General features: G+C 37.1%; 1 protein-coding gene across 1 annotated transcript in view; it reads left to right on the top strand.

Moving 5' to 3' along the window:
* The window catches only part of LOC137295071 (kinesin-like protein KIF26B), a 192,596-nt gene that overhangs the window by 114,925 nt on the left and 53,897 nt on the right, over positions 1–23,774 (top strand). The window contains exon 7 of the mRNA XM_067826342.1: positions 4,899–5,064. Within this exon, the coding sequence (XP_067682443.1) occupies positions 4,899–5,064 (166 nt within the window). The remainder of the gene's footprint in view (positions 1–4,898; positions 5,065–23,774) is intronic.

The raw sequence follows: 23,774 nt of genomic DNA, 5'->3' as shown, positions 1-23,774 counted from the left end.
CACTGTTAGACCTGATTGATTAGTCTGTGGACCAATTTGCCCATGCAGAAATATAGATGCTAAACAAGAAGGACTGTTTGTTAGTACAAAAAGATAATGGCAAGTTGTCAGCCAAAATAAACTTTTCTTTTATACTCTCAGTAATCCAGGCAAGTTCTTTGAGACCCGAAAATCCCTAACATCGTTTGACGTGTATATCAGATTTATGTTTTGCATAAGTGAAGAGATTTCATCCTTCAACCTACACCCATTTGTAAATGTGAAGAGTACACATTATATGCCAATATAGGTATTATCTACATATTTCACATTCATAACAAAGCTTGTCTTTGTCGGTTAATTCTAGTGAATCACAATTGAGCTCACTTTGATAAGGCCATCATAACAATTCTTTTGTAGTCAAGTTTCATCATCACAGAAGAGTTTTAGCATGATGTTTTTAGGTATATGTTTTTTGAAACTCAATCCATCTGGCGACCTCCATGGAAGCTTTGTAATTAGTTGTCAGGTAAACAGTACCATGTGTTTTGGCGAAGAATTCTGTTTTCTTGCTAAACCTTTAAATTATGACTCACATTTGTGGGCATAAAATCATCAAGTAACAAATTTACTCCCTACTGTACAACACTGCATGGCTTTTAAAACTGGGAAGAATTTTCACCCTGAAGTTTCTTTAAAATAGTTTTTTAACTCTTCATGTTGGAACTATCTGATACCACTTACAGCACTGGAATAATTGGATTAAATGTCACATAGATTTATATTTAGCTCACTGGCCTTGATATTAGAAAATACTGTGTGTTGAAATGACAAATTTTATATGGAACATAATCTATAAAGCAGGATTTTTTCAAGTAATATTATCACTTGCTGAAATCCATCAGTGTCAATCAAGTTGACATGAGTGTTGATTTCAGGGTAAACCAAACACATGAAGGGTCCCTTGAGCTATGCAGGAACTATTTGATCAGCTGAGTGAATGTTAACATTTAATCAAAACTCTGAAATTAATATTTTTCAAGTCCAATGGTGCTTAACCTCAACAATATTGTAGAATACAAATGCTCAGCTGACTGACTGTGGACAATTTAAGTGGTATTCTACAGCTAAAAGGCTGAAATCTAAGAAAATATAGAATTAGATTTAAAAGATTTACAGAAACATACAACAAAACTAGGCTATTAATGGTTTTGCCATTTTAGTTTTAATGGGTAAACACTTAAAATTAAAACATTTTAAAAGCACTAGATAGTACCTATGGATGATACTTTCAGTTGGTTTGTCTCAGATAACCAGTAACCTTTTTCCAGAAATACTTGCCCTGATGTGATCTTGTAGCCAAAGATGTCTCTGACTGTTGACTTATCTTGCTGCTAGGTGGCGATACCATCTGAAGGTAGACTACCACCACCAACACCTTTCAGCTATAACATTGTAGTGTGAATACATTCTCAGAATGCACTTTTTGTGGCTTTGTTGATTGTAAAAACAGTAGTATGTCTTACTGAGTTAGGGGGATCTAAAAGTGAAACATTCTTTTCTTGGTGCCAAGTCCCTTGTTCTATGAAAAAATCACCCATACAAAATTGGCGTTCAGTATCAGAAGTTTTTCGCAGTGCCTGTGAACAATTCCATCAGAAATCTTGTTCCTGACAGACTTAAAGGCTCATTCCTGCATCGGTATTTGGATATTTGTGAGGTGATTGGGTAGGTCTGCCCAGAGTGTGAAAGTCCTTGTGCCGTGCTTATCCATGGCTGCATTGAACAAAAGGATGTGAAGAGGTGGTACTTGATGCTGTCAGCATTAGAGGGACAGAACATGGACTGGTAGGCTTATAATCGTGTGAGTGGGCAAGCACTTGAAATGCAAAGCACTTGAGATTCTTTAAAGGCATCTAGCAGTTGGTGTTGGAATAAAACACAAATATTATGGATAACAAAAATTATAAAGTAGATAAATAAATCAAGACGTTGTTATCCTTAAGATTTGTCTTGTATTGGGTGCAATCTGTTTAACCTCATTTCACCTTGGTCCAGCTTCTCTATCACATCCATTCAGTATTACGATAACCTTCAAAGGTGAAACAATTTGTAATTATGTTTGATGTGTAAATGGTTACAAAGCAAAGTAAAAACAGTAACAGATTTTAAGTGTTAGACATTTTTTTTAATCAGGAATAGCTTTAATTTTGGTTGTATACAATTATAGCAAATCTCTTAAGGTTTTGCAACAACAAAGAATTCACAACCATTCCAATCAAATATTTATTCTAAAAGTCCATGTCTACGTTTCTTGAAAAATTTACAGCAAAGGCTCCCCTTAATCAGAGGGGAATAATTTATAGACTGTCTGATCTTTCACATTAAGACTAGCACTCTTGTTACATATGTTTAGCGAGTACATCACTTGGTGTCACCTGTATCCAAACATCGAGAAAACAAAGTTGTATTGACCAGGGAAGCCTTTGAAGTTGAAAGCATGGAAAAACAGAAGAGCAGCTTTAACTAATTTGGGATCATTTTCTTTACTTCAGGGACAGACCTGATACTGGGGAAAAAGTTGAACTAGATTATGGTATTAGAGGGAATGCTCTAGGACGTAAACAGAGAATACATGTACACTAATCTTGTAGACTCTGTGGCATTTTCAGGAGCTATGGCACCATCTCTGGAGACCAAATTTGTATGCTTGACAGCAAGAATATGTGCAGCCTTGCTGACTTGTCTGTTAAGAGTACATAACCTTTTTGCAGTTTTTACAGGGACCGTGATTAGAGATCATGAAATGAATCTAGATAGTATTCATAAAGTGTCAGCGTAATAGTAGCTGTGTTTATTTGATTATTACTTTGTTCAGTGATGTTGCTGGCTTCAGTAATGACTTTATAAGACTGAAAAAATGAACTTGAAATGAAAACAGTATTGATCACAGTGGGGCATTTTTATATTGCTGTAGACATGAGAAGAAAATGTTATATTTCTTGTACTTTATAGATTGATGTTGGATGGTTTTCTTTGTTTGACATTGTGCCCATCTCATTGGTGAAGTGAAGAGAAATGAGTCGTAGGTTGTGAAAGAAATGGATGAAAAAGGGAAACTTCAACACACATTTCAGTCATTCAGCATGCTGAGAGACGGTTAACCATGATTTCTAGCACAAGGTCTTGGCTCAGGTTAACAAGACAAGTAAATCAGTCCAATTTGAGAGAAATTTGGAACAAGGCCAGCTGAAGCTTCAGAAATCTGGATTTCCCCCAAACATTTATTTGAGGAGTATGTTAGCTGGAACCTGTGCGTGAAGATCGGATAATCAGGGTGTATGATCAGAGATTGATGTTAGAAATCGGGATGATGGGATTGGAATCCCCCCAGGAAAGCATGGATCCTCTCAGTCCATGCCAGATGAGCGATTGAGTCTAGGCATTGGTTCTGTTGAAGAACAGTCTGCAAATAAATTTGTTGTTGTAGAATCTTAAATAAGGCTCTCAAGCTCCAGAAATAAACTGTAAATACTCGCCGAATCAGTTTGGCAGATTATTGTATTTGAAAGTGTTTAATTTACATTCTTTGCCATTATCAGTAATGACTGGCTCTTATGGAGTATTTTCGAGAGGATATTGTCCAGATTAGGAATAATCAGTAATCAGTGGTTATTATGAAATAACATTGGATAATGTCCAGATTAGGAGTAATCAGTAACAGATGGTTGTAACGGAGTAACATATGGAATATAGTCCAGATTAGCAGTAATCTGTAATGAATGATTGTTACGGACCCAGTAGAGTATTTTAATTTTATGAGACATGAAAAGATGTTAAAATGGTAGAGTCAGCAAGATAGACAGATGATATCATATGATCGACATGATGACCAATTTTCTGTCTTCACCCTTACACTAGCTGACAGAAATAGTTCCAAATATCACAATGAGCAGTAGTCATCTATATTGAAAACCAAATGTGAAAGGGCCCTATGATTTCTGATGATCTATGGTATCTACACGTCAGTTGTGTGGATCATAGCCTTGCTTCAAGACTGTACTGAGAGCAAAGCCCATAGGTTTATGGATATTCTATCCTTTAAAGGGGCAGGTTTAGATAAATGGACAATGATACCAGTCTGTTCATTATTTTTGAGAAAGTAGCATTTAAAATAATTAATTATTATCTTAGAGACTTGCCCAAGTCTAGGTGGAATACTTTAAGTTTAATGCCACACTATGCAGACTTCCAGCTATACATCAGCAGTCTTTAAATGATCATGTTTACCAGACAGTTCAGTGACTGACTCTAAGAGCATTGATCCATGCAAAATGGATCAATGAAATGGAACCATCCAAACCATCGAGTGTTGCCACCTGATCCAATTAGATCCATTCTTACAACCAGACTCATTTTCTGAGGCGCTGTACTCTTACCCAGAATCTTGGTATGGGTCAAATAAGCAGTGCTTGATACTAGGTTTCTGGTTCTGTTTGTGTAAAAAGACACCTATGAAGAGACCTCAATATGAAGTATTTAAAAGGCATTTTCAGTGTATGTGACACAGATATCCTATGACTGGAGCAGTGATTGAAATGACATTTCAAAGCTTAAGTATATATGTCTCGTGGATGATATTGATTTCATCTTCATTTGTGACATCTCTGTACATTTACAAAACCCTTTGTCAAGACCATATTTTTTAAGATACTTGTAATGGAAACAAAATGTCTCATTTGAAGAATACAGACTAGATATCCATAAGTTAATTGCCCGAAGTGCAGTGGTGTTCAGATTTTCTCTGGAAAATACATCCTTATATTGCCAGATTATGTTGTTATGGATCTGAGTGCTCTTCATGAATATATTTCACGTTAATTATCAGTGTTTGACCATAGTCTTGTTTTCTCCTCCAGAGCTGCTCAGAAGCTGAGCCGGAAAAAGAAGCGGCATCAACCTCCGGATCCAGAACCTCCACCCTTCCCAACCAGTTTCTGTGATGTCATCCGTCTATCTCCACCACCAGCGCCACCATGTCTGCTGCGTGGAATCAGCAGACTTACAAACCCAGGCATGGGAAAGGTACGTCGCTCCGCTCTGATTCACCTGTTTTATTGTCTCTTCGTGAGTCTCATCATATTAACATATACACTGGAGATGCTTGATAGAACTCCCATAGGACCAGTTCCTTAATGGTGAAAGATACAGACATCAGAGTGTTTTATTGGGTAGTCAACTCAGAATAGTCAGTTATTTTGCAAGCATTTCATTTCTGATGCCTGAAAATACATATTTATATTAGGTAGGATTACACGATGTGGAAGTTTGTGGTGGCTGAGTGGGCTAGGCGGCTGACTTTGTGTGCTGGCGTTTAGGTGCCTGAGTCTGAGGGTGTTGGTTCGAATCCTGGATGGGACTCAGCCAAAAAAGTACTAGAATTTGTACTTTACTAAGAAAGTAAAATCCCAAATATGACATATGTTGCTTATATTAGGTCATTCTGTACCCTTTTTGTATCAGGACCTGGAAATTTCACGGTTCATATCCGAACATCAAAATATACATCTCTTACATACATACTTCAAAATGTACAGTTAAAATAAGAACCTCAGCATATAAATTAGAAACCTAAGTGTATACAAGTCATAGTTGGACCTATGGATATAAAAATCTATTTGATACCTCAAAAAGCACTCCATATTAGGACCTTAAAATGTACAATTCAAATTAGGTGCCTCAGTATATACAGTCCATAGCAAGATCTATAGATGTACAGTTCCATTGGGTACATACATCATTATTGGTACCAGAAAGACCACCATAGATACTTGGATACTGTGTGTGGGTGTCTGTAAGGATGCCGACATTAGGCACCTGACAGTACATATGCCGCTCTTACCCAAAATACCTTCATTACATGATGTCTGTGTTGAAGAGTGTTCTAATTAGGGCATATCTTGAGATAGCTCCAGCAGGAAGAAGGTTCAGATCATAATATATGAGCAACATGACATGCTCATGAAAATTTTCCTCTAAGCACAATTAGCTAACACATTGATTTGATTTTTAAATATCAACACAAATTAATCTATTGTCTAATTACTTACATAGGCCATCAATCACAAGGCCACAACAACAATTGACTACATGTAGTGTTATATTTCATTTTCTTCTGTTGATATTTATGAAAGCATGATTTGTTTATCATATTTTGAAATCACTTAATTAATCCAGGATTAGAGGAGGAAGTAAACTAGACTAAGCCTTTGACCTTTCTTTGTTTTTTACTAATGAATATTCATGAATAGGCTAATTAATTACACTTTTGTACTAGAAACTCCATAGCTTTTAACCTTTGGTAACAAATGTGAATTATAGCTCTGCTTGTTTCTTTGATATGTATGTATTGTAAGATTGTTAAAGAACTAAAATTGAAAATATCAACTTGAACAGATTTCTATAATTACATTTTATATTTTACATTATTTTACAAATTTATCATATTACAGTATGCACTATTAGACATTAATGCTCGTTGTTTGATGGATCTTTCATGGTTTTTTTTTGTCAATAGAAACTGTAAATCTTTACTTTATTATGTTTACCATTATGTAATTACATTGAACATCATTTTGAATAATTTTAAGATTATTCAAAATTTTAGAAGTTCCATACTCTGCATGATGCAAATCTTCCTATTTGGCTGTGATTACTAGTCTCTAGTTACAAGATTTCTTGCATAAATGTACATTCCCATTTACATCCTGAAGTTTGTTATTGAAGCTATTTACTGAAAACAATATTGTTAGAAATAAAGGATACAATTCAAATGTAACCCTGCCAGTGTTCCAGGAGCTATGTGTAATCTAGACTTGCTAAATCATTCTAGACTGAATGTAGGTTCATTTGTTATTTATATTTCCATATACACATTTACATACATGATGAAAATTGGAGTGTAGCGAAGATATGTTTTCTGAAAGACGAAGGATTATGTTTTATGAGCACGAAGTGAGCATGCTGGATTAACTTGTATGAGTGTAATGTAAAGCATACAACACTAGAAACTAGCATACTTTGCATGTAATGAGTTCACCATTACCGGTACCAGGCGGCATTCTTCAAAGTGTGTGATGTGGTGAGCAACATGGCGGAAGTGCGCCAGCCCTTGTTGACTGCACAACCAAATACACTCTGGCATGAAATTGTAAACAAATTGTTGGATACTACACAGGATTATTTGTTGATCCAGGTGATCTTAATGAACAACGTTAATTTCAACCAGAATTATGGGAGATGAATTCTGAGATTGGCGCTTGAATTCAAAACTGTAATTGTCTGATGTCTCTGATTCAGGAATTAATTTGTTAGAAATTATTTGAAAACTATGCTCTGTAATTTGCAAATGTTGAAGAAAATATTTTCATATTTTTTTCTGGCATAATTATTTTAGTTTAAATTTTGAAAGGTTAGTGATAGTGATGAGATGGTGGACTTTGGGAGCACTGCAACTGAAATTGTCATGACGTCACTGAATTATCTAGATTGTACTGTGAGTGAGTGAGTGAGTGAGTGAGTGAGTGAGTGAGTTAAGGGGAACCAAGCAGACACTGTAACCAATGTGTTCAGTGTAACCAACTCCGCCAACAAGATATTTTCCTCATACATTATTTAAAATATTAACTTCCCTGGAAGATATCCAGAATTCTATGGTTATGAGAGACTTGCAGTTTCAATAGGCTGTGGCACCTCCTGCGACTGAATGTACAATGTTTGTGGGGGATGAAAGTAGCGGAAGTGGGTGACATGTTTGTGCCGCCACATGAAAGAAACTGTGTCATTTACTGATGAAAGGTGATGCATATCTTATCTGAATTATTTACAATTTGCTCATATTGGGAATAATTATCCCACTAATGGGGCAATTACTTTAGAGCACTGGCAAATATAAAACTGGACTTTATGGACAAGCACTCCTTAAATGGAAACCAGCTATGATAAATACGTAACATTATGTAATTTTAAGGAGAGACATAAAATTGTCCCTTTGAACTTGCAACTTATATGTTTGACAAGTGGAATACACATGCCATACACTCCACTGGTGTCCTGCATTTCCTTCCCTCCCCCTGTCGCTGGCTTCCCACCCCCATCCCCTTTCAGAAGCCACCCACACACTGCTTCAACCACCCACAGGATTGTTAATGTCAGTGTGACTATTACATAATACACATCCTGTGTCAGGCCTGTTGATCATCTTATGTTGGCCCTTTTCTGTATACTGTATGTAGTATGATGACATGTACAGTGGCTGAAGATCACCGTGACACAATGTGACTAACTCATGGTTAGGGCTGCTCAAACTTTATGGTCGGACCCAAATTTTGATAAACTTTGATATTCATACTTGTGTTGACTAGCCACCTGCGCAATGACATAGGTCAGTTTGCCTTTGACTTAATCCAAACAGGTATCCGTGATGTTAGCTACAAATAGCTGCAAAATTGCAGATACGGCATAAAGCAACATTTTCTCGTTCACTATGATGGAGTAGGACAATAAAGAGTCCAACAAGACAAGAGATGTTTTTGAGATGAGGCTATTCTGTAACAAAAAATACCCAATGTTCACCCTGTTAGTCTAAGTAGTCACCTACTGTATTACAACTTATGTCTTCTTACAAGGAACTTGACCCTAGCTCCTCACCTCTCGACCCCCAATTCTTTAATAATATCTCTTTCAAGCTACTCTCAAGTCAAGATCCACTCTCCCCTTTTGAAATTTGTGGATTTCCAGACTCTGATTATCTCCCCTGTGCCCAGTATTTATCTCTTCCCTTTCTCCAGTTCTGCATGACTCCAGACACAAATCTTTCACCTACCTCTCTTCCCTCCCCCATTCATGTCTATTTCCCAACCCCCAAACCTCCTGAGTATCCCCTCTCTATCATCAGCTTCTCCCCATCTTCAGCATATCGGTGTTGCCCCTCGGAGAACACAGGGGGATCATAGGACCGAAACTAGAAGCTATAGACCTCACAGCTGCCTAGGTCATTATGTAATCTCTAAACTTTGTATAAATGTTTCCCCTAAGTTTCCCACATGCTTTATGCTTGTGGTCTTTGACGGAGTTTTTTTTATGAAAACTTAATGGATGTGCATATCCGGTCGTCTTTGTTGAAGTGCTCATTATGATGTTATTACTAGGTTGAGGACCTGGGTACATGACAAGGGTCCTCTTGAAGAATTTTGAAGTAAAAAGATCTACTGGATATTTTGAATCCAGGGATATCATTTCACATTTGAAAGCAGTCCGGAGAATCATGTGCAAAGAATTTCACTCAAATGCAGCACCGCATTATGAAGATTGTTGGTTGGTCTAGATTCTCAAACTGATAATTGACTGATCTCTTATTTCACATTTATGGGAAATATGTTTTTGATTATACTTTTATGTTCCCATCAGTGTAATTTGTGAATTGAAATGTGATGTATTAATGGAAAGTTTCCAACATCCATTTTGTGTTTATTGGTATAAAAAGTTAGACCATGCCTTAATTTTAGTTCAACAACACCATACTTTGTTTCACAATTTGTCAAATATCTTTTCATCATCCATTCAGTTACTCTTAATGGGACTTTTTAAGTCTGCTTAGCGTAAAATATTAATGAAACGTGGCTATTTGTCCAATAGGTGTGTGGTAATTGTGTTCCAGGCATCAGTTTGGAAGATCACGTCTCCATAAACATATCGTGTCGGTAAAAGCAGCCATCCTTCCAAGACATGCAACCTGTTTTGCTAGTTGCCATTTCCCCTGAAGGTCCAAGTTAAGACATGGAAAAGACCAATTAAGCATTTGTTACAAATCATCTCTTGACAGTTATCAGTCTTTTAAGATGTCCAGAGAAAAATCTGCAACAGTTTTTGCACCTACGACATAATGAATGCACTTGGTTATTAGCAAAAACTGAGAAGCAATTATAGAGTGGTCGCTAAAAAGTCAGCACCAGTACGTATTTTATCCTGCTGGTCTTGAAGACCACTTGGAAGCGAGATACTACATCCTTCAGCTGATTTGTGAGACGTGCACCCCCTCACCAAGATTGCCTGTATCCAGTTTGATGGGCTGAAAGCCATTTCATGCTATCAGTCATGGCTGACTGCTAGATCGGGGCTTTCTCTGTTAGGACAATTTCCCTCCTACTTCAGTTTACAGCTGCTAATTTATGTGCCCATTTCCCAGGGACTGTTTCCACTTGAGGGCGCTTTTGCTGTTATGTCCAGTCCATGCCAAGATAACCGGTCATAACGCTTCTGCCAGGCCAACGTTCCGTAATCCTCAATCAGTGACTCCAAGAGAATTGTAATTACGAGCGTGCTTTTATTGCAAGCCATAGTCAACTCACAGGCTCCTAAACACTACAGGGAAAGAAAATTAACACTAAAACTATTCAGCATAAATTCAATAGATTTGTGAGAAATTTCCAAACCGATCATCATTTCCTGCACTTCAAACGCCTTCCTCTGAATAAAGCTATTCAACAGTTTTGTTGTGTTCAAATTGTATAATGCAAGATTAGGTTTCCTAAACATAATTCCAAGCTGTTATTTTATCATCAAATTATAATTATTGCTTCATTCTGCATAATAGCCTTAATGAGGGATAACTCTGAAAAAATGGCTGTTAAGCTGCCTTGCAAATGCTTTCACATCAGGCATCGTAGATTGGCTTGCCCAGCTATCAACATGGTGTCTGTGATGTTTTTTGAGAGAGTAAGACTAAAAGATTTCAATGAGAAATTATTAGCTCAAAGGTCAAATTTTGTCAACTGTAATGATTTTTTTTGTTTTGGAGGTGATGAGAGGCCATTGAACGACCTAATATTTTCATCAGCGCTTTTAAAGGCATTGGATGACTCATAAATACTAAACAAAAACTTTCATAGGAAAACTGCAATAAATCCCAAAGCATATTTTGCAAGCAGAAAGAAGGAATAGCAATACATTCTCTACACACGATGATTCATCTGCATCCAAAAATAATGTCTTGTATCTAGTACAAATTCAATCGTTTTCAAAAATTTAAATACAGCAACCGAGAAGAAATATCCTAATCACAGCAACTGAAAGCAATTTCACCATTACACATGTGAAGGCATGTTTTTCTATTGAAGACCAAATTGTTATACAACATATAAATTATGTACGTTTTGATAGCGTCTCCTCAAGATTGTTTGGATAACAAAATCACTGCAATAAAATGTTTTTCCAAGCTCTACATTTCACATGTACATACAGTGTGTTCTTCGAATTTACCAGACAGATATTAGAAATGTTTAACTGTGTTTCAAAGCGCGTGATTTTAAATATTTGTTGTTACTTATCAAATATGTATTTTAAAAAAATTGTTACTCATAAGATTAGCTTAAATATACTGGAATAAAATATTAATTTAAGGTCAAAGAGGTCGAAAAGTACATGTTAGGCCTTGTTCGTGAGTGACTTTCACGAATTCCATTTTCACGTCTGTGAAGTAAACACTAGTTATCTTGAACAGTAATGACTATTTAAAGAGACTTCCATGGAGGGCATCACTTGGTCTGCCCTCTGATAGGCTGGAACGGCAGTCATGTGACGTAATAACTGAGTACACCAGCTGCACTCCGAACCCATGATTATTTAAACAGCTCAATTTCAAATCAAATTAAGAAATACCTCCTCACTCTGTCTGTAGGAATATGGTCATTATGAAATTGACAGTTATTAATTACCAGACTTGTCATGTATGTTGAATATTTTATGATAAATGTGGATTTTGTCATTGGTGGTTCCTCTCTTAAATGTGGCCATTATGATGAAAGTCAAGTTTGGATGACACTGATTCAGTTCTCTACAAATAAAGATTAACATAAATTTAACAAAATATTTATAAAGGTTATAGTATGATAGAGCATCCTTACATTGTATATTTGTATTTATGTGTCCTTGAAAATAGTAGTCTTAGAATATGTCACAATGTTATACCATATTATTATGAATGACGTTTGATAAACATAAGCAATATCACAATTAACTCGATGTATTCATATATTCATGGTAAATCAATGCTTTTGATGTCAGTCATTAGACTGTCTGGCCCAGAATTAATAATGAATAGATGTCTATTATACAGCTGGAATATTGTTGAATATAGACACATATACTATTCCTGCTATGACCATTGTTGTTGTGTCGTTATGTTTTACAAAGGATCAATGTTCAGTGGATAATGAATTTATCTAACCCCATTAAAAATTGTTTTTTATCAACCCATGCTTATTGTAAGAGGGTGTAACTGGATCTGGTGGTCAGACTCAGTGGTCTGTGTGAAACATGTCATTGCAATCCAACCTGCGTAGATCGATGCTTATGATGTTGATCACTTGATTGTCTGGTCCAGACACGATTATTTACAGACCATTGCTGTATAGCTGGAATATTGCTGAATGTAGAATTAAACCGCAAACAACTAAAACAAACTGAACTCCCCGCAGAGTGCACAACCCAACATGTAAAGTGTACTCTCCTACAGTAATCTCATCTACCCATTCACTGCTGCTTGAAGACAAAAAGACCCCTTTTCACCATATACATAATTTGCAGCACCAAATACCAGTTACCCAGCATAGCAAGCAAACACTTACCATGAACCATCACACAGGCCCTGAAGCAAATATGTCCAAGAAAGCCCATTCAAGTCTAGAAAATATGGCAAGTCTAGATTTTCACAGCTTTTCAAAATGAAGAAAGTCTCAGGGCTGCATTTCATTATATTTTATTCTTTTACTATGAACTTTTTTCTGTAGAATATATGTTCATTTCAGAGACTAGTTGTGAGTCTAAATCTTACTGCTGTGGAGTAACTTAGATTGTGGCAATATGGCTGAGCGTACACCTTTGAGATGTCAATATTTTTACTCACGACAAAGGTAAAATATTCTCAGAATCTGTTCATCCGTCACATGGTATGATCACAGTGAGTGTTCAATTTCTTCATTTGACCAGAAGTCAAACAGAATTACCAGGTATTCTTATGTCTTAAAATTAGGTTTGAAGCTGTTAATATCCTCCTTTCAACTTCCCTAGATGGTGTTAGGTGTGTTTGAAATTTGCATATTTTTTAACTTCATAGTTTGCATGTTAATGATGTGTGGCAGAGTTGGCTAAACAAGGTGATGGAATATGTGAGATGAAGGTACAAGTGCCATGTTCCTGGTGAGAGACAGCAGAGTGATATTGATGAGATCATTGTAGTGTGTCAAACACTAACTAGGAGGGTCTTCATCAAAGAATAGTGACGTAATTGAGGTTAAGCTCCACAGTTAGATCTCGCTGTAGTGATACATCGGGGATCACACTCAAATTGTTATCTGGAAATATTTCCTTTTTCTAGCTGCTAAAGGTGCGAGGGGAAGCCAAGTGGTTAAAGCATTGGCTTGTCATGCCGAAGACCTGGGTTCGATACCCCATGTGTGTACAATGTATTAAGACCATTTCTGGTGTCCATGGCATGGTGTTGCTGAAATTTTCCAAAAAGCGGCGTAAAACCATACTCACTTACTCGAGCTGTCAAACAAGTAATGCAAACTGATATGTATGGAGTGAGGATGTAGTAAAAGTGAGATGGAGGTTTGAATAGGGAAGAATTTGGGTGGTCGTGAGTTTGGTGGATGGTTTAATGAGTTGCTACTCTTTGGGTACCCAATGTGTGTGTATAATGTATAGTGTATAATGATATATTTTGTCATAGTTTGAGCCGTGTATAGTTCTGGTTCTTGACATGCATTGGTTCTTTGGTGGATGGTGAATGAAGATTCCAGTAAACGTGATGGGAAATCATAGTGCAGTTCCTGGTATGGCAGATACTATTTGAAAGGGAAGATAGAGAGAACATTCTTGTCAGATTCAGGGAGTGTTTTCATTTATTCTTGATAAGAAAATGTGTAGAGATTCTGAATATTTTGTTTCATAGGAAATACGTTTCTGTCAGGGTAAGGAATTTGTACCACAGCTCTTTCCTATGGCACCAAGTCCATTTCAGCTGTCTGATTAATTATTTAATTGGTTGCGAATAACCAATGTAAAAAATTCTCATTTAGGGGTGTTTTAGTTTGTTTGTCTCATGAAATCAACAAGTGGTTCAGCGATTAATCACAGCTCTCATTCTTATCAAACATCTTGTCTTAATTGGGTGAGAAATAATGGTTAATGATGGAACTACAAGACCGAAAGACTACAAGGGATGGTTCCAGACATGGACGCTCTGATCATCAGCATAATTACCAATTTTATCCTAATTGGCACCACGTCTTCATCTTTAACCCAACAGTGACTCAAGGATAATAGTGTACCAATTTTTATCCAATTATGGCCATTATGATATAGATACATTGATACAGTCTAATCATTGCATTCCTGTCCTGAAAATTGGCTCAAATAGCCCTCAAGATCAAATATTCACATAATGTCCACCATGTTCAATTATCCTTCCAATCTACAGACAAAGTTGGTTGACAAAGGAATTCAAAGCAGGGCACTGATAAAGGATGATGGTAAACCTGGCACTAATAACCTTTGAGAAGTTTTACATGTAAGAAGAACTGATGCCAGAAGGACTAGCCGATTCCATTGCTCTGGCACTGAAGTCAATATAAGCACCAGCATGTCCCCACAGGCTATACAGCTTTGGTCATCAGGGTCCAGCAGTGCCAGTTCCAACCCTGATGAGACATAATTGGTAGTCTAGGTCTGAAGGTCCACCGCTGTCCCGCCCCAGGATGCATCCAATGTTTTCATGTCAAAACTAATAATTTCATGAGAACAAAAACTAGTCCTCTTAGCAGGCTTGTTGCGTTTGTGTAGACATCGATGCTGAGTCTAGTGGTTCTGTTACATATACCTTCCTGGAAAAACACCGCTGAGTGACTGGATTCAATAAGCTTAGTCTGAAACATTTCCTCAGGGCAAAAAGAGCCTGGTCCAGTAAATCGCCAGTCCCTTTCCTTCAAAGTGCCATTGCAAAAAGCACTCACTTATTTCAGTGGAATGATAATTCAAGATTGGTCCAATTTACATCAAAGACTTTCATGGAATGTTGTTACTGTCAATAAGATAAACTGCACTTGCATTAATGGGATTTTTCTCTATGATTATTACATTTGTATATATTGTTCAGTGTTATCTGGGTTTATAGGTCAAAACTCTGTTGGTGTGAAAATTGGAATTAGTGCATGCCTAGGGGTTATTGAAACAAAGGTGTGTGGTTGATTTGTAATGGATTGGGCCCACAGATCCATGGAAAGTACAAAACAGATGGGGCAGAATCATGACAAAAATACATTTACTAGTGATTTTTGTGTACATTATTGCACAAATTAGTATGTAATTAAATAAAGTATGTATACATGAGCACTGAACATGCATTATATCACACATGTCAGCTATTGATTTTTGCTCTTATTGGCAGCAGATATATCATGAAATTATAGTGAAAAATCTTTTTGAAAACTTTTACAATTCTTCTTCTTATGCCAGAACAGAAACATTGTGAAATGAAAAAAATAGCACATTGCAGCCATTTGAAAATGTCTTTAAATACTGTTCCAATATCTCAAACATTTACAGAAATTTGATATTTCCATTAACACAAAAGGCCCCTTTCTTTCTAATCATGTACAGTCAGGGAAATGATTCTTTCTTCATCAGAGATACCATGGTTACAGTTCACAGTCCGACATGTGATTTGTTTGCTACACCTACAACCACATCAACTGTTTGATGTGCGGTAAACCTATTGCACCTGACACAGGTGAAAGATAGCGGGCATCCGGAGATGTGTCCCTGGAGAACTGTACATTGCATGTTATGCTCAGTTCATGACATGCAGTACAAACAATATTCAATAAGTCAGCATTGCATGACATATTGATAAGCTGTGAGAACTGACCTCATCACACAATCCTGATTAATCAATGACTAGGACAAGGACTTAATTATCTATTTGTCCATGGTGGAATGGTAGGATTATGACAGCAGTAGAGAAGGGGAGGAATCATGCTCAACAAGGATGATGTCCATTCTCCTTTTCCGCCTCCTCATCCTCCTCCTCGACCTCATCATCATCATCATCATCATCATCATCATCAAATCATTATCTGTTTAAGTGGTTCGAGTAGTCAGATTCTAACTATACTGGAGAAGGGAACAAATCATCTTCATCAAATATGCTGCTGCTGCTGCTTTTGCCTTTACTTTTGCTTTTGCTTTTGCTTTTGCTTTTGCTTTTGCTGCTGCTGCTGCTGCTGCTGATGATGATGATGATGGTGGTGGTGGTGATCAACAAACCAAACTAAGTTCACTTGCATCCATGCACAACCATTGCCAAAACTTTTCCCGAACTTAAATAGAAAACGTGACTTTACAAACAGGACAGTAAGTAATTGTTTTACTGATTGATCAAGTCAGGTCTTCTTGTAAATTGCATCTCCTGCAAACTGGCAGACCATGAATTCTAATTCACAAACCCTCATCAGTGCAACAGTTTGGAATTTAGAACCATATTGTTTGAAGTGATTTATTCCCTTTTTTTTGTCAAACAAACAGTTAATTTGTCATCAAAGGAAATCTACATAGTGGATGACTCTCGTGGGTACACAAACAATAATGTGTGTCGGACATGAAGGCACACCATTGTTTCATCAAGCAAAATGATTGATGTAAGCATGTTGTTCAGAGCAAATGAATGGGTGTTCAGCAAGTCTCCTATATAACCTCTGTGACTTCTGTAACACTATTACTGTTGGAGAACTGACTCCATAACGCTGACTTGTTGTCTTCAGTAATTTATATTATTTCACTTGAAATGTGACTCAGTCTTTGGAGCTTTCCATATCACCGCAAACCCCTAATTAGCAGCAGCAAAAGGCACTTTTGGAATGCAAGAGTCATGAAAAGATTATCATGAAAGCCCTTGCGACATCTTCGGCCAGAATAGAGGACTATGCTAGAGCAATGAGTTCTGAAGACAGGCACATTCACTGGGTTCTGTGTGTAAGGATACAGGAACAGCAGCCCTTGGGGACAATTAATTTGTCAGAAACAATTCTCAGATAGGCCTGATTTGCTTTGTGAGTTCATTGAAACAGTCCTTGAAGGCTAAAACAGTTACCAAGCCATTCTTGGACCATTCTCGACTTGTGATCTGCTTAGTATGGTGGTCAGGGGCCAATTTGCCTCTTCCAGTTTTAAGTTGACAATTATCATCTGATTATGTTGATCTGCCCCCCTGGCCATTTTTGGAAAGACCATTTGTAGGGATTACTGAGTCTTGGCAACTACAGTGAAATTGAAATTTCATGTGATGTTTAAATTGCCAGATGTCGTTCATGAAGATCATGTAAATATGGTTGAAGCTAACATAAGATGAGATATTAAAGTACTATTCATAGTAGACCCTCTGGGAAGATTTTTTCCTCCATGTTTTAATGTTGATGCTTCAGACAATCTTCTATGTTATTTCTTATTGATGTATTTGAGGCTGCATGGAAATATAATCTTTAGAACAGCCATTGATTAGAACGTGAACACTGAACTACAAATTGGCATTAATCCACTAACCGCTGTTGAAGCAGAGACATTATCACAGCCATAGGTTAAGATCACTATATAAAAAAGTAATTTACCTTGTTCAGAAGAAGTGATCTTTAAACTTCAACTATTGTCAGCCTGTATAAAGTATTGATGTTACGACATTCATCTTATGTGATCCCTCTACACAACCCCAAACCTTGTTTGACAAATGGGTCTCAATGCCTCAACTATCATAGGTTTGTTTGAAGGTTGTGGAGAACTGAAGGTCATTCACTTAAGATCCCTTACATAACAACCTTATTAGGTCTGTTTTAAAGTGTTGAAGTTATGGCATTGATTCAGTTCCAAGATATCTCTTTAGAACACTCAACCTTCTTCCTGAAAGAAACCTTAATGATGCAACTATTTTAAGTCTGTTTGAAAGTATTAGAATAAATGTCATAGGTCTAGCATCCAATGGTGGAACGGCCATTGTCTTGTGTTCAACTAGGAGTATGGTTAGTCTGTGGTTTATGCTTGTAAAACCTCAGTTAATGGTGCAGACAGTTGTAAAATCAGAGGTGTGATGTTGCTGTCTGTCTGCCTAGAAGAGAAGTTATTGGATCATTTACACCTACATAGGATATAAACAATATGCTTTATTTCCTTTGTACGATTTGATGGGGACAGTGCACTGTCCATTAGCCTAATACTTGGTGACTGAAACCGGTAACTATGGTGGACGGTAGGCACATTGGACACCATGGTCGATATTTAAGTAGGGATGTTCCTTGACAATGTGAAAAATATTTGATCATGACGAGAATGTCAGGCAGGTCATATATATATGTATTCTTGCTAGCCTTTTTTTCACCTGACCAAGTGAAAGGAAACAAGGTAATAGAGAGTGGAAAATCATGTCGAAACTCCACAAAGATAGAACTACTATCTGGGGCAATATGAAACAGGTTTGTGACAGGTAAATAGCAAGGATATGATTATTTTTAAATAATCTGGTCATATTTTCCATATGTGTCATGTATGACATTTTATCTCTAAGATAGGGCTGGAAGGTTTATGTATAAATCACCAGATAGAAAAAGCAGCAAGTCGACACTTGGCCACCTAGGTATTTCCAGATAGAAATGCCAGATAGAAATGAAAGTAGCCATGGGCCACTGGGAAGCATTAATTCTGCACACTGCTTACTTTTATTGACACTATGGGATTTGGTTATATTGTTATCTATGGTGTAGTGCGTTTAAACTGGGATTTAGGTGATCATTTTGGTCTATTGAAGGTTAGGAGTGTAATGTCAATCGTTAAGGGTCATAAACCAAGGATTTTAATGTCTTTAAACCAAGGATTAAGGTAACTACAATTCTGGGATTTGGCTGAAGCATCTAAGTATTGTACCGGCTACTGAGTGGGATATAGGTGAATCGATGCGTGTCCACAAAATCTGTGACTCCATGATACAAGGTTTAGATAAAAGTCTCTGCTGTGTCTGGGTTTAGGGCAATGCATTTGTAAGCCGTGTTGTCAGGGATTTACATGAATCAATGTATATCTACAAGATCTGTGATTTTCATGATGTCAGGAGGTTATAGCCTGAAGTGCAGATGATGTTCCCTATAGTCTAATGTGATTTAGGTGAAGTCATTTTTAGTCTGCATTGTGTGAGATTTGGGTGAAGCGATGCCAGTGATGTTTTTTGATTTTAAAGGAATTGATTTCCTGAGACCAACATCAACAAAGCTGGGAGAGAGTATCTGTATCGTGGGAATGGGGTTAAGTGTCGTGTACAGTGTAGCCCCTATCAACAGGGTCTACTGCAAAGTGATCATCGGCACCTTCTGTAGCATGAGAATCATCAACAACGTCTGTTCAAACCACAAAGAAACAACTAGACGATGAAATCTCATTCCCAATGAAAATGGTCAATCTGGCCAAGCAGTGTGGTCATTAATCGCAGATTACACCATACAAGCTAGCCTTGCAGGTAGTCCATGTTTAGCTGGCTGGTCAGGGATAAAGCCAGGGCTGGACACTCTTCCCTTTACAAGACCGCCTGTCACTCCCATCCCCCTAACCAGAGACTCTGATGAATAGTTGTGAGGTTTAACAGTTGCCCAGTAATAGCATTGTCAGGACCAGTGATGGCTGAATTCGGTCCTCTGTCAGAGGGTTCCCAATCATCAAAACAGTTTTCTTTCCTAGCAGTGAAGTTGAAAATTAGATTTTCCCCTAGCCTGGCTCTCGAGGTTGAATGTAAATAGATTCCACACGAAACATGATTTAGCCACGATGCTGTATTGAGAAACAGAGAATAACGGAGGACTCCGTGTACAATGCGATTGCAGTGCATTAAAGAGATTAGGCTCTCAAACTCTGTATTAATGTACGCCCGGCCACCGACCACGGGCTCATGCCATCCTCACTATGGTTTGATTGCTTCCATAATGTATTGAAAGCAAGAACCAGTTGCTGCATGTCAGTCTAGTGATGGAATGCACGCTTTTAAACGGATTATTTTCTAATTGTCCAGTTTGCTATTACAGAATAAAAGATGACACAGTTTGTTATTAGATTGAAATTACCTTATTGTTAGTCTGTAACAGGGTGACGTGTTCATGGATGAAGTACTGTTCTTTACCACGTCTCAATGTTTAACATAAAAGGATCATAAAAGGATCACATTCCGTGCTAGTTTGTTCAAGAGGAAACCAAGCATTTATGAAAGTTTGGGATCATTTAATGCTACTTTGTTCCATTTCAGATTTTTTACAAAGGCATCTCAAGAAAGCAATGTATTGTTTTGACAGTGTTTGTTTTGATTGTGTTGTGATAATACAAATGATAAACAGTGGATCATATGTAGATCAAAACTTGCAGTTAGAGACACTCATGATTGTTGTATGTTGTACATGATTTGCTGGTATGACACTATGCTATAGAACAGCCCTATGTGTACAATATATTGCTGAAATACATACTGGAATTGGTTTAATGCTATGATTAATTACACTATACCTAGTGTCTAATGCTTTCAACATGATTTGTGTAATGACTTACAGCCACATCATTTTGCATTGTATCCTTGTATACAATAGTTCATAAACACTTCTGATTGTTTGAAGTCAAGAAATCAAATTTCCATGGTATTCATCCCTAATGTTAAAAATAGAATATCAGAAGTTACAAAATTATGACCTTCCAGGTTGAAATGTTGTTTTTGTTGGCTTTTTTAACTAAACATAAAGAACCTGAAACTCTTCCCTGTTGTTTTATAATGAGAATACTTCCACATCTAGTGTAGGGCTATATCCTGTAGGCAAGACACTATTTTACCAGATAGCTATCATGGAGTTGTTCATAGATGTATGTGAAAAAGTAAATGTTTGGCATACCGTTATGACAAGTGAAATTAAGGTTATAACCCCCAGACAGACCTGCTTAAACAGTTTCAGGAGATGATTCACCTAAAATGCTCATTTGTATAACAAGAAAACAGCGGTTTACCATGTCGACCCATCTCAACTTGGCAGATAGTAATTTCCTAACAAGTGTTTTTCATATGTTGGATGACTATCATGTCATCTGTTGTAGGTAGTATGTTTGAAATGGAGCAGATCTCAGCTGAGACTAATTTTCTAGCAAACTAAAAAGTACATTTTATGTGGCGAAATGAGTTACTGTCAGTCCCAGGGGAGTGATTCCACCAAGCCCAGAGGAGGGAGGTGTTTTATAGCCTTGCCTGCTAAGATTATGGTAAACGCTTGGAACAAGACTTAGGATGAACATCTAATGAAGCTAAGGAATCATAACTTGGCTTAGTAAAAGTCCCACCATAATGGTTAAATAGCTGTGACATATATGACCTTACAGATGAAATATACTTAATCAGATTTGCAAAGTGCCTGATACTATTAATCTGAGTTGTAAATCAAAAGGACTTGACACAATTGAGGGAGATGATAGTGCTGATAAATATTTCATGCCCCTGGCCAACTGCAGAAAGGATATGCCTGCAAAAATGGTCCTAGCTAGATGAGGCGAATCCTGCTGGCGGAGACACAGCCGGCAGATTGGATTTAATCAGGCAAACACGAAAATTGGCCTTCACTGTTTAGGATCATAACAATTGTTGATACAGTGGAATTTGCCATCAGTCTGTAGCCTATCTGGTTGTGGCTTGAAATTTGATCCAGAGTTATGCTCGATTTAGTACATCTATTATTCAAGTGCCCAATAAAGGTAGAAAAGTAGGAATGGTTCGGATTGTCAAAAAATTAAATCTGCAATGTGATTTGGGGACGGTCATATCGTCAAAGGAGATTAGCACTTGTGTTCGTATTTCAATGCATAATTCAATTGGTAATATTAAATTATCATCAAAGAACTGTAACAGGTCAAGACAAGTAAGGCTTCTTCAGAACTGAACATTCAATGAAGTTGGGGAACTGGGTTAGCAAATTAGTGTTACAAATGACTGGAACTCATTCCTAGCCTCCGTAAGCTGCACAAATTGAAACAAATGGTTCACAAATTCGCATTCCTTTTCACAGACTGTAGTAAAACCCTGTCAGGACAAGTTACTGTGAAGGGCTGGAACAGAATACAGATGGGAGCTGGTGCGAGTGCCTTGTCCTTGTGCACTCCGAGGCTCTGATTAAATGGCCGAGGAGCACCAATCGATGACTATTATTGATTTTCTATGTGTCAATCTGCTCATATTCTGTCACCATCCGTCATATAAATAAGCTCTAATACATCACATTCCTTTGGGATTTGTACATCAACTCCTGTAGGCACTTCCTCTCATCCTTTTAATTTTCTACTTTATTGCAGATTATGGCAAAGATTACCAAATTACTGATAGTGTATATATTTGTTTGGCGCTGCAATGGGGCACCAGTTGCCCTTGGTGGCCTCCAGGATATATGATTGGTAGGCTGTACAGCACCGTTCATTTGGTAATAAGTTGAAAAATGTCTTTTGATATAGCAGAAAGTGGGCTTATTACTTAAGCTGAGTATGATGTATATTTCTGGATCTTTCAGTGCATTTGGGATATCTTATGGGACCATCAGGATATTTCCCAGAATCCCAAATCGAATTAACGTATCACCAGTTGCTGTCATAGTATGTTGCATGCATTCAGTGGAAATCATAGTGCCAAAATCAGGAATATTTTTAAGAATTCTTCAGTGTTATTCAATAATGCCATAAGGTAATAAACCAATGTAAGAAGCAGCATGGGATTCTATTTAATTCATTAATGGATACAGTTTTGTTTTTTAGTTGAATTTTTCATTTGAAACATTCAAACTAAGAGCATTTGTCAAGCAGGATTAAAAATGACCATGAACTGAACAAATTTTAAGTGATTAAATTAAATTTGATACTGTTGATAATTTTTTATTGGCCATTCTCAAAGCAGTAAAATTTAATTGTGCCATGAATAATGGAGTGTTAGAACTTCTTTTCTTTGTTCATCATGACATTTGTGAAGAAATGGGTTTGTGGAGTTGATGGCATTTCTCAAACTCAAGTAATTTAGATTTGTGTCACTCTCTCAAGGACATGCTCGCAATAAACTAGAGAGAGACACTGCATCTAAGGCAAAAAAACAACTTGTTTACATTCTGAAATATCAAACATTAAGATGTTTATGTACATTTATGACTTTGAATACTCACCTTTTTCTTAAATTAATGTTCCAGATTTTGTTCAATTATTCAGTTAATGTTTTTTGTTTGAATGTATGGTATGATGTAACAAAACAATCCAAATACTGCAGGAAATTGATTGTGCCTAGAATGTAGAATTGTTGTAAGGCAGATGCAATAAAGTATGAGGTAGCCATTTTGCTTTATGGGCAATATTGGTTCTGTTTATGATTTAGCATGGTTTAGCATGATTTTATAAATATTAGCACAGCATCATTATGAGTGAAAGCAGAAATTAGCTTCATTGTAATTGTGTTGACAGTCAAACCTTGGCTTTCATCTTGACAAGCAAGACCCTTAACCCTGGACTCTTCATGTGGTACTGTTTTTAAAGTAAAGTAATTTACAGGAGGTAATCCATGAGATGGCAACAAAACTGCAGAATAGGGAGTTACATGCACACTCGCTAGCTTCTTGTGGTCTTTGTATATGTGAATAGTTAACGAGCATTTA

This window comes from Haliotis asinina, chromosome 8 (genome assembly GCF_037392515.1).
Source record: "Haliotis asinina isolate JCU_RB_2024 chromosome 8, JCU_Hal_asi_v2, whole genome shotgun sequence".
Taxonomy (NCBI): Eukaryota; Metazoa; Mollusca; class Gastropoda; order Lepetellida; family Haliotidae; genus Haliotis; species Haliotis asinina.
This window is presented reverse-complemented; position numbering and strand designations above follow the sequence as displayed.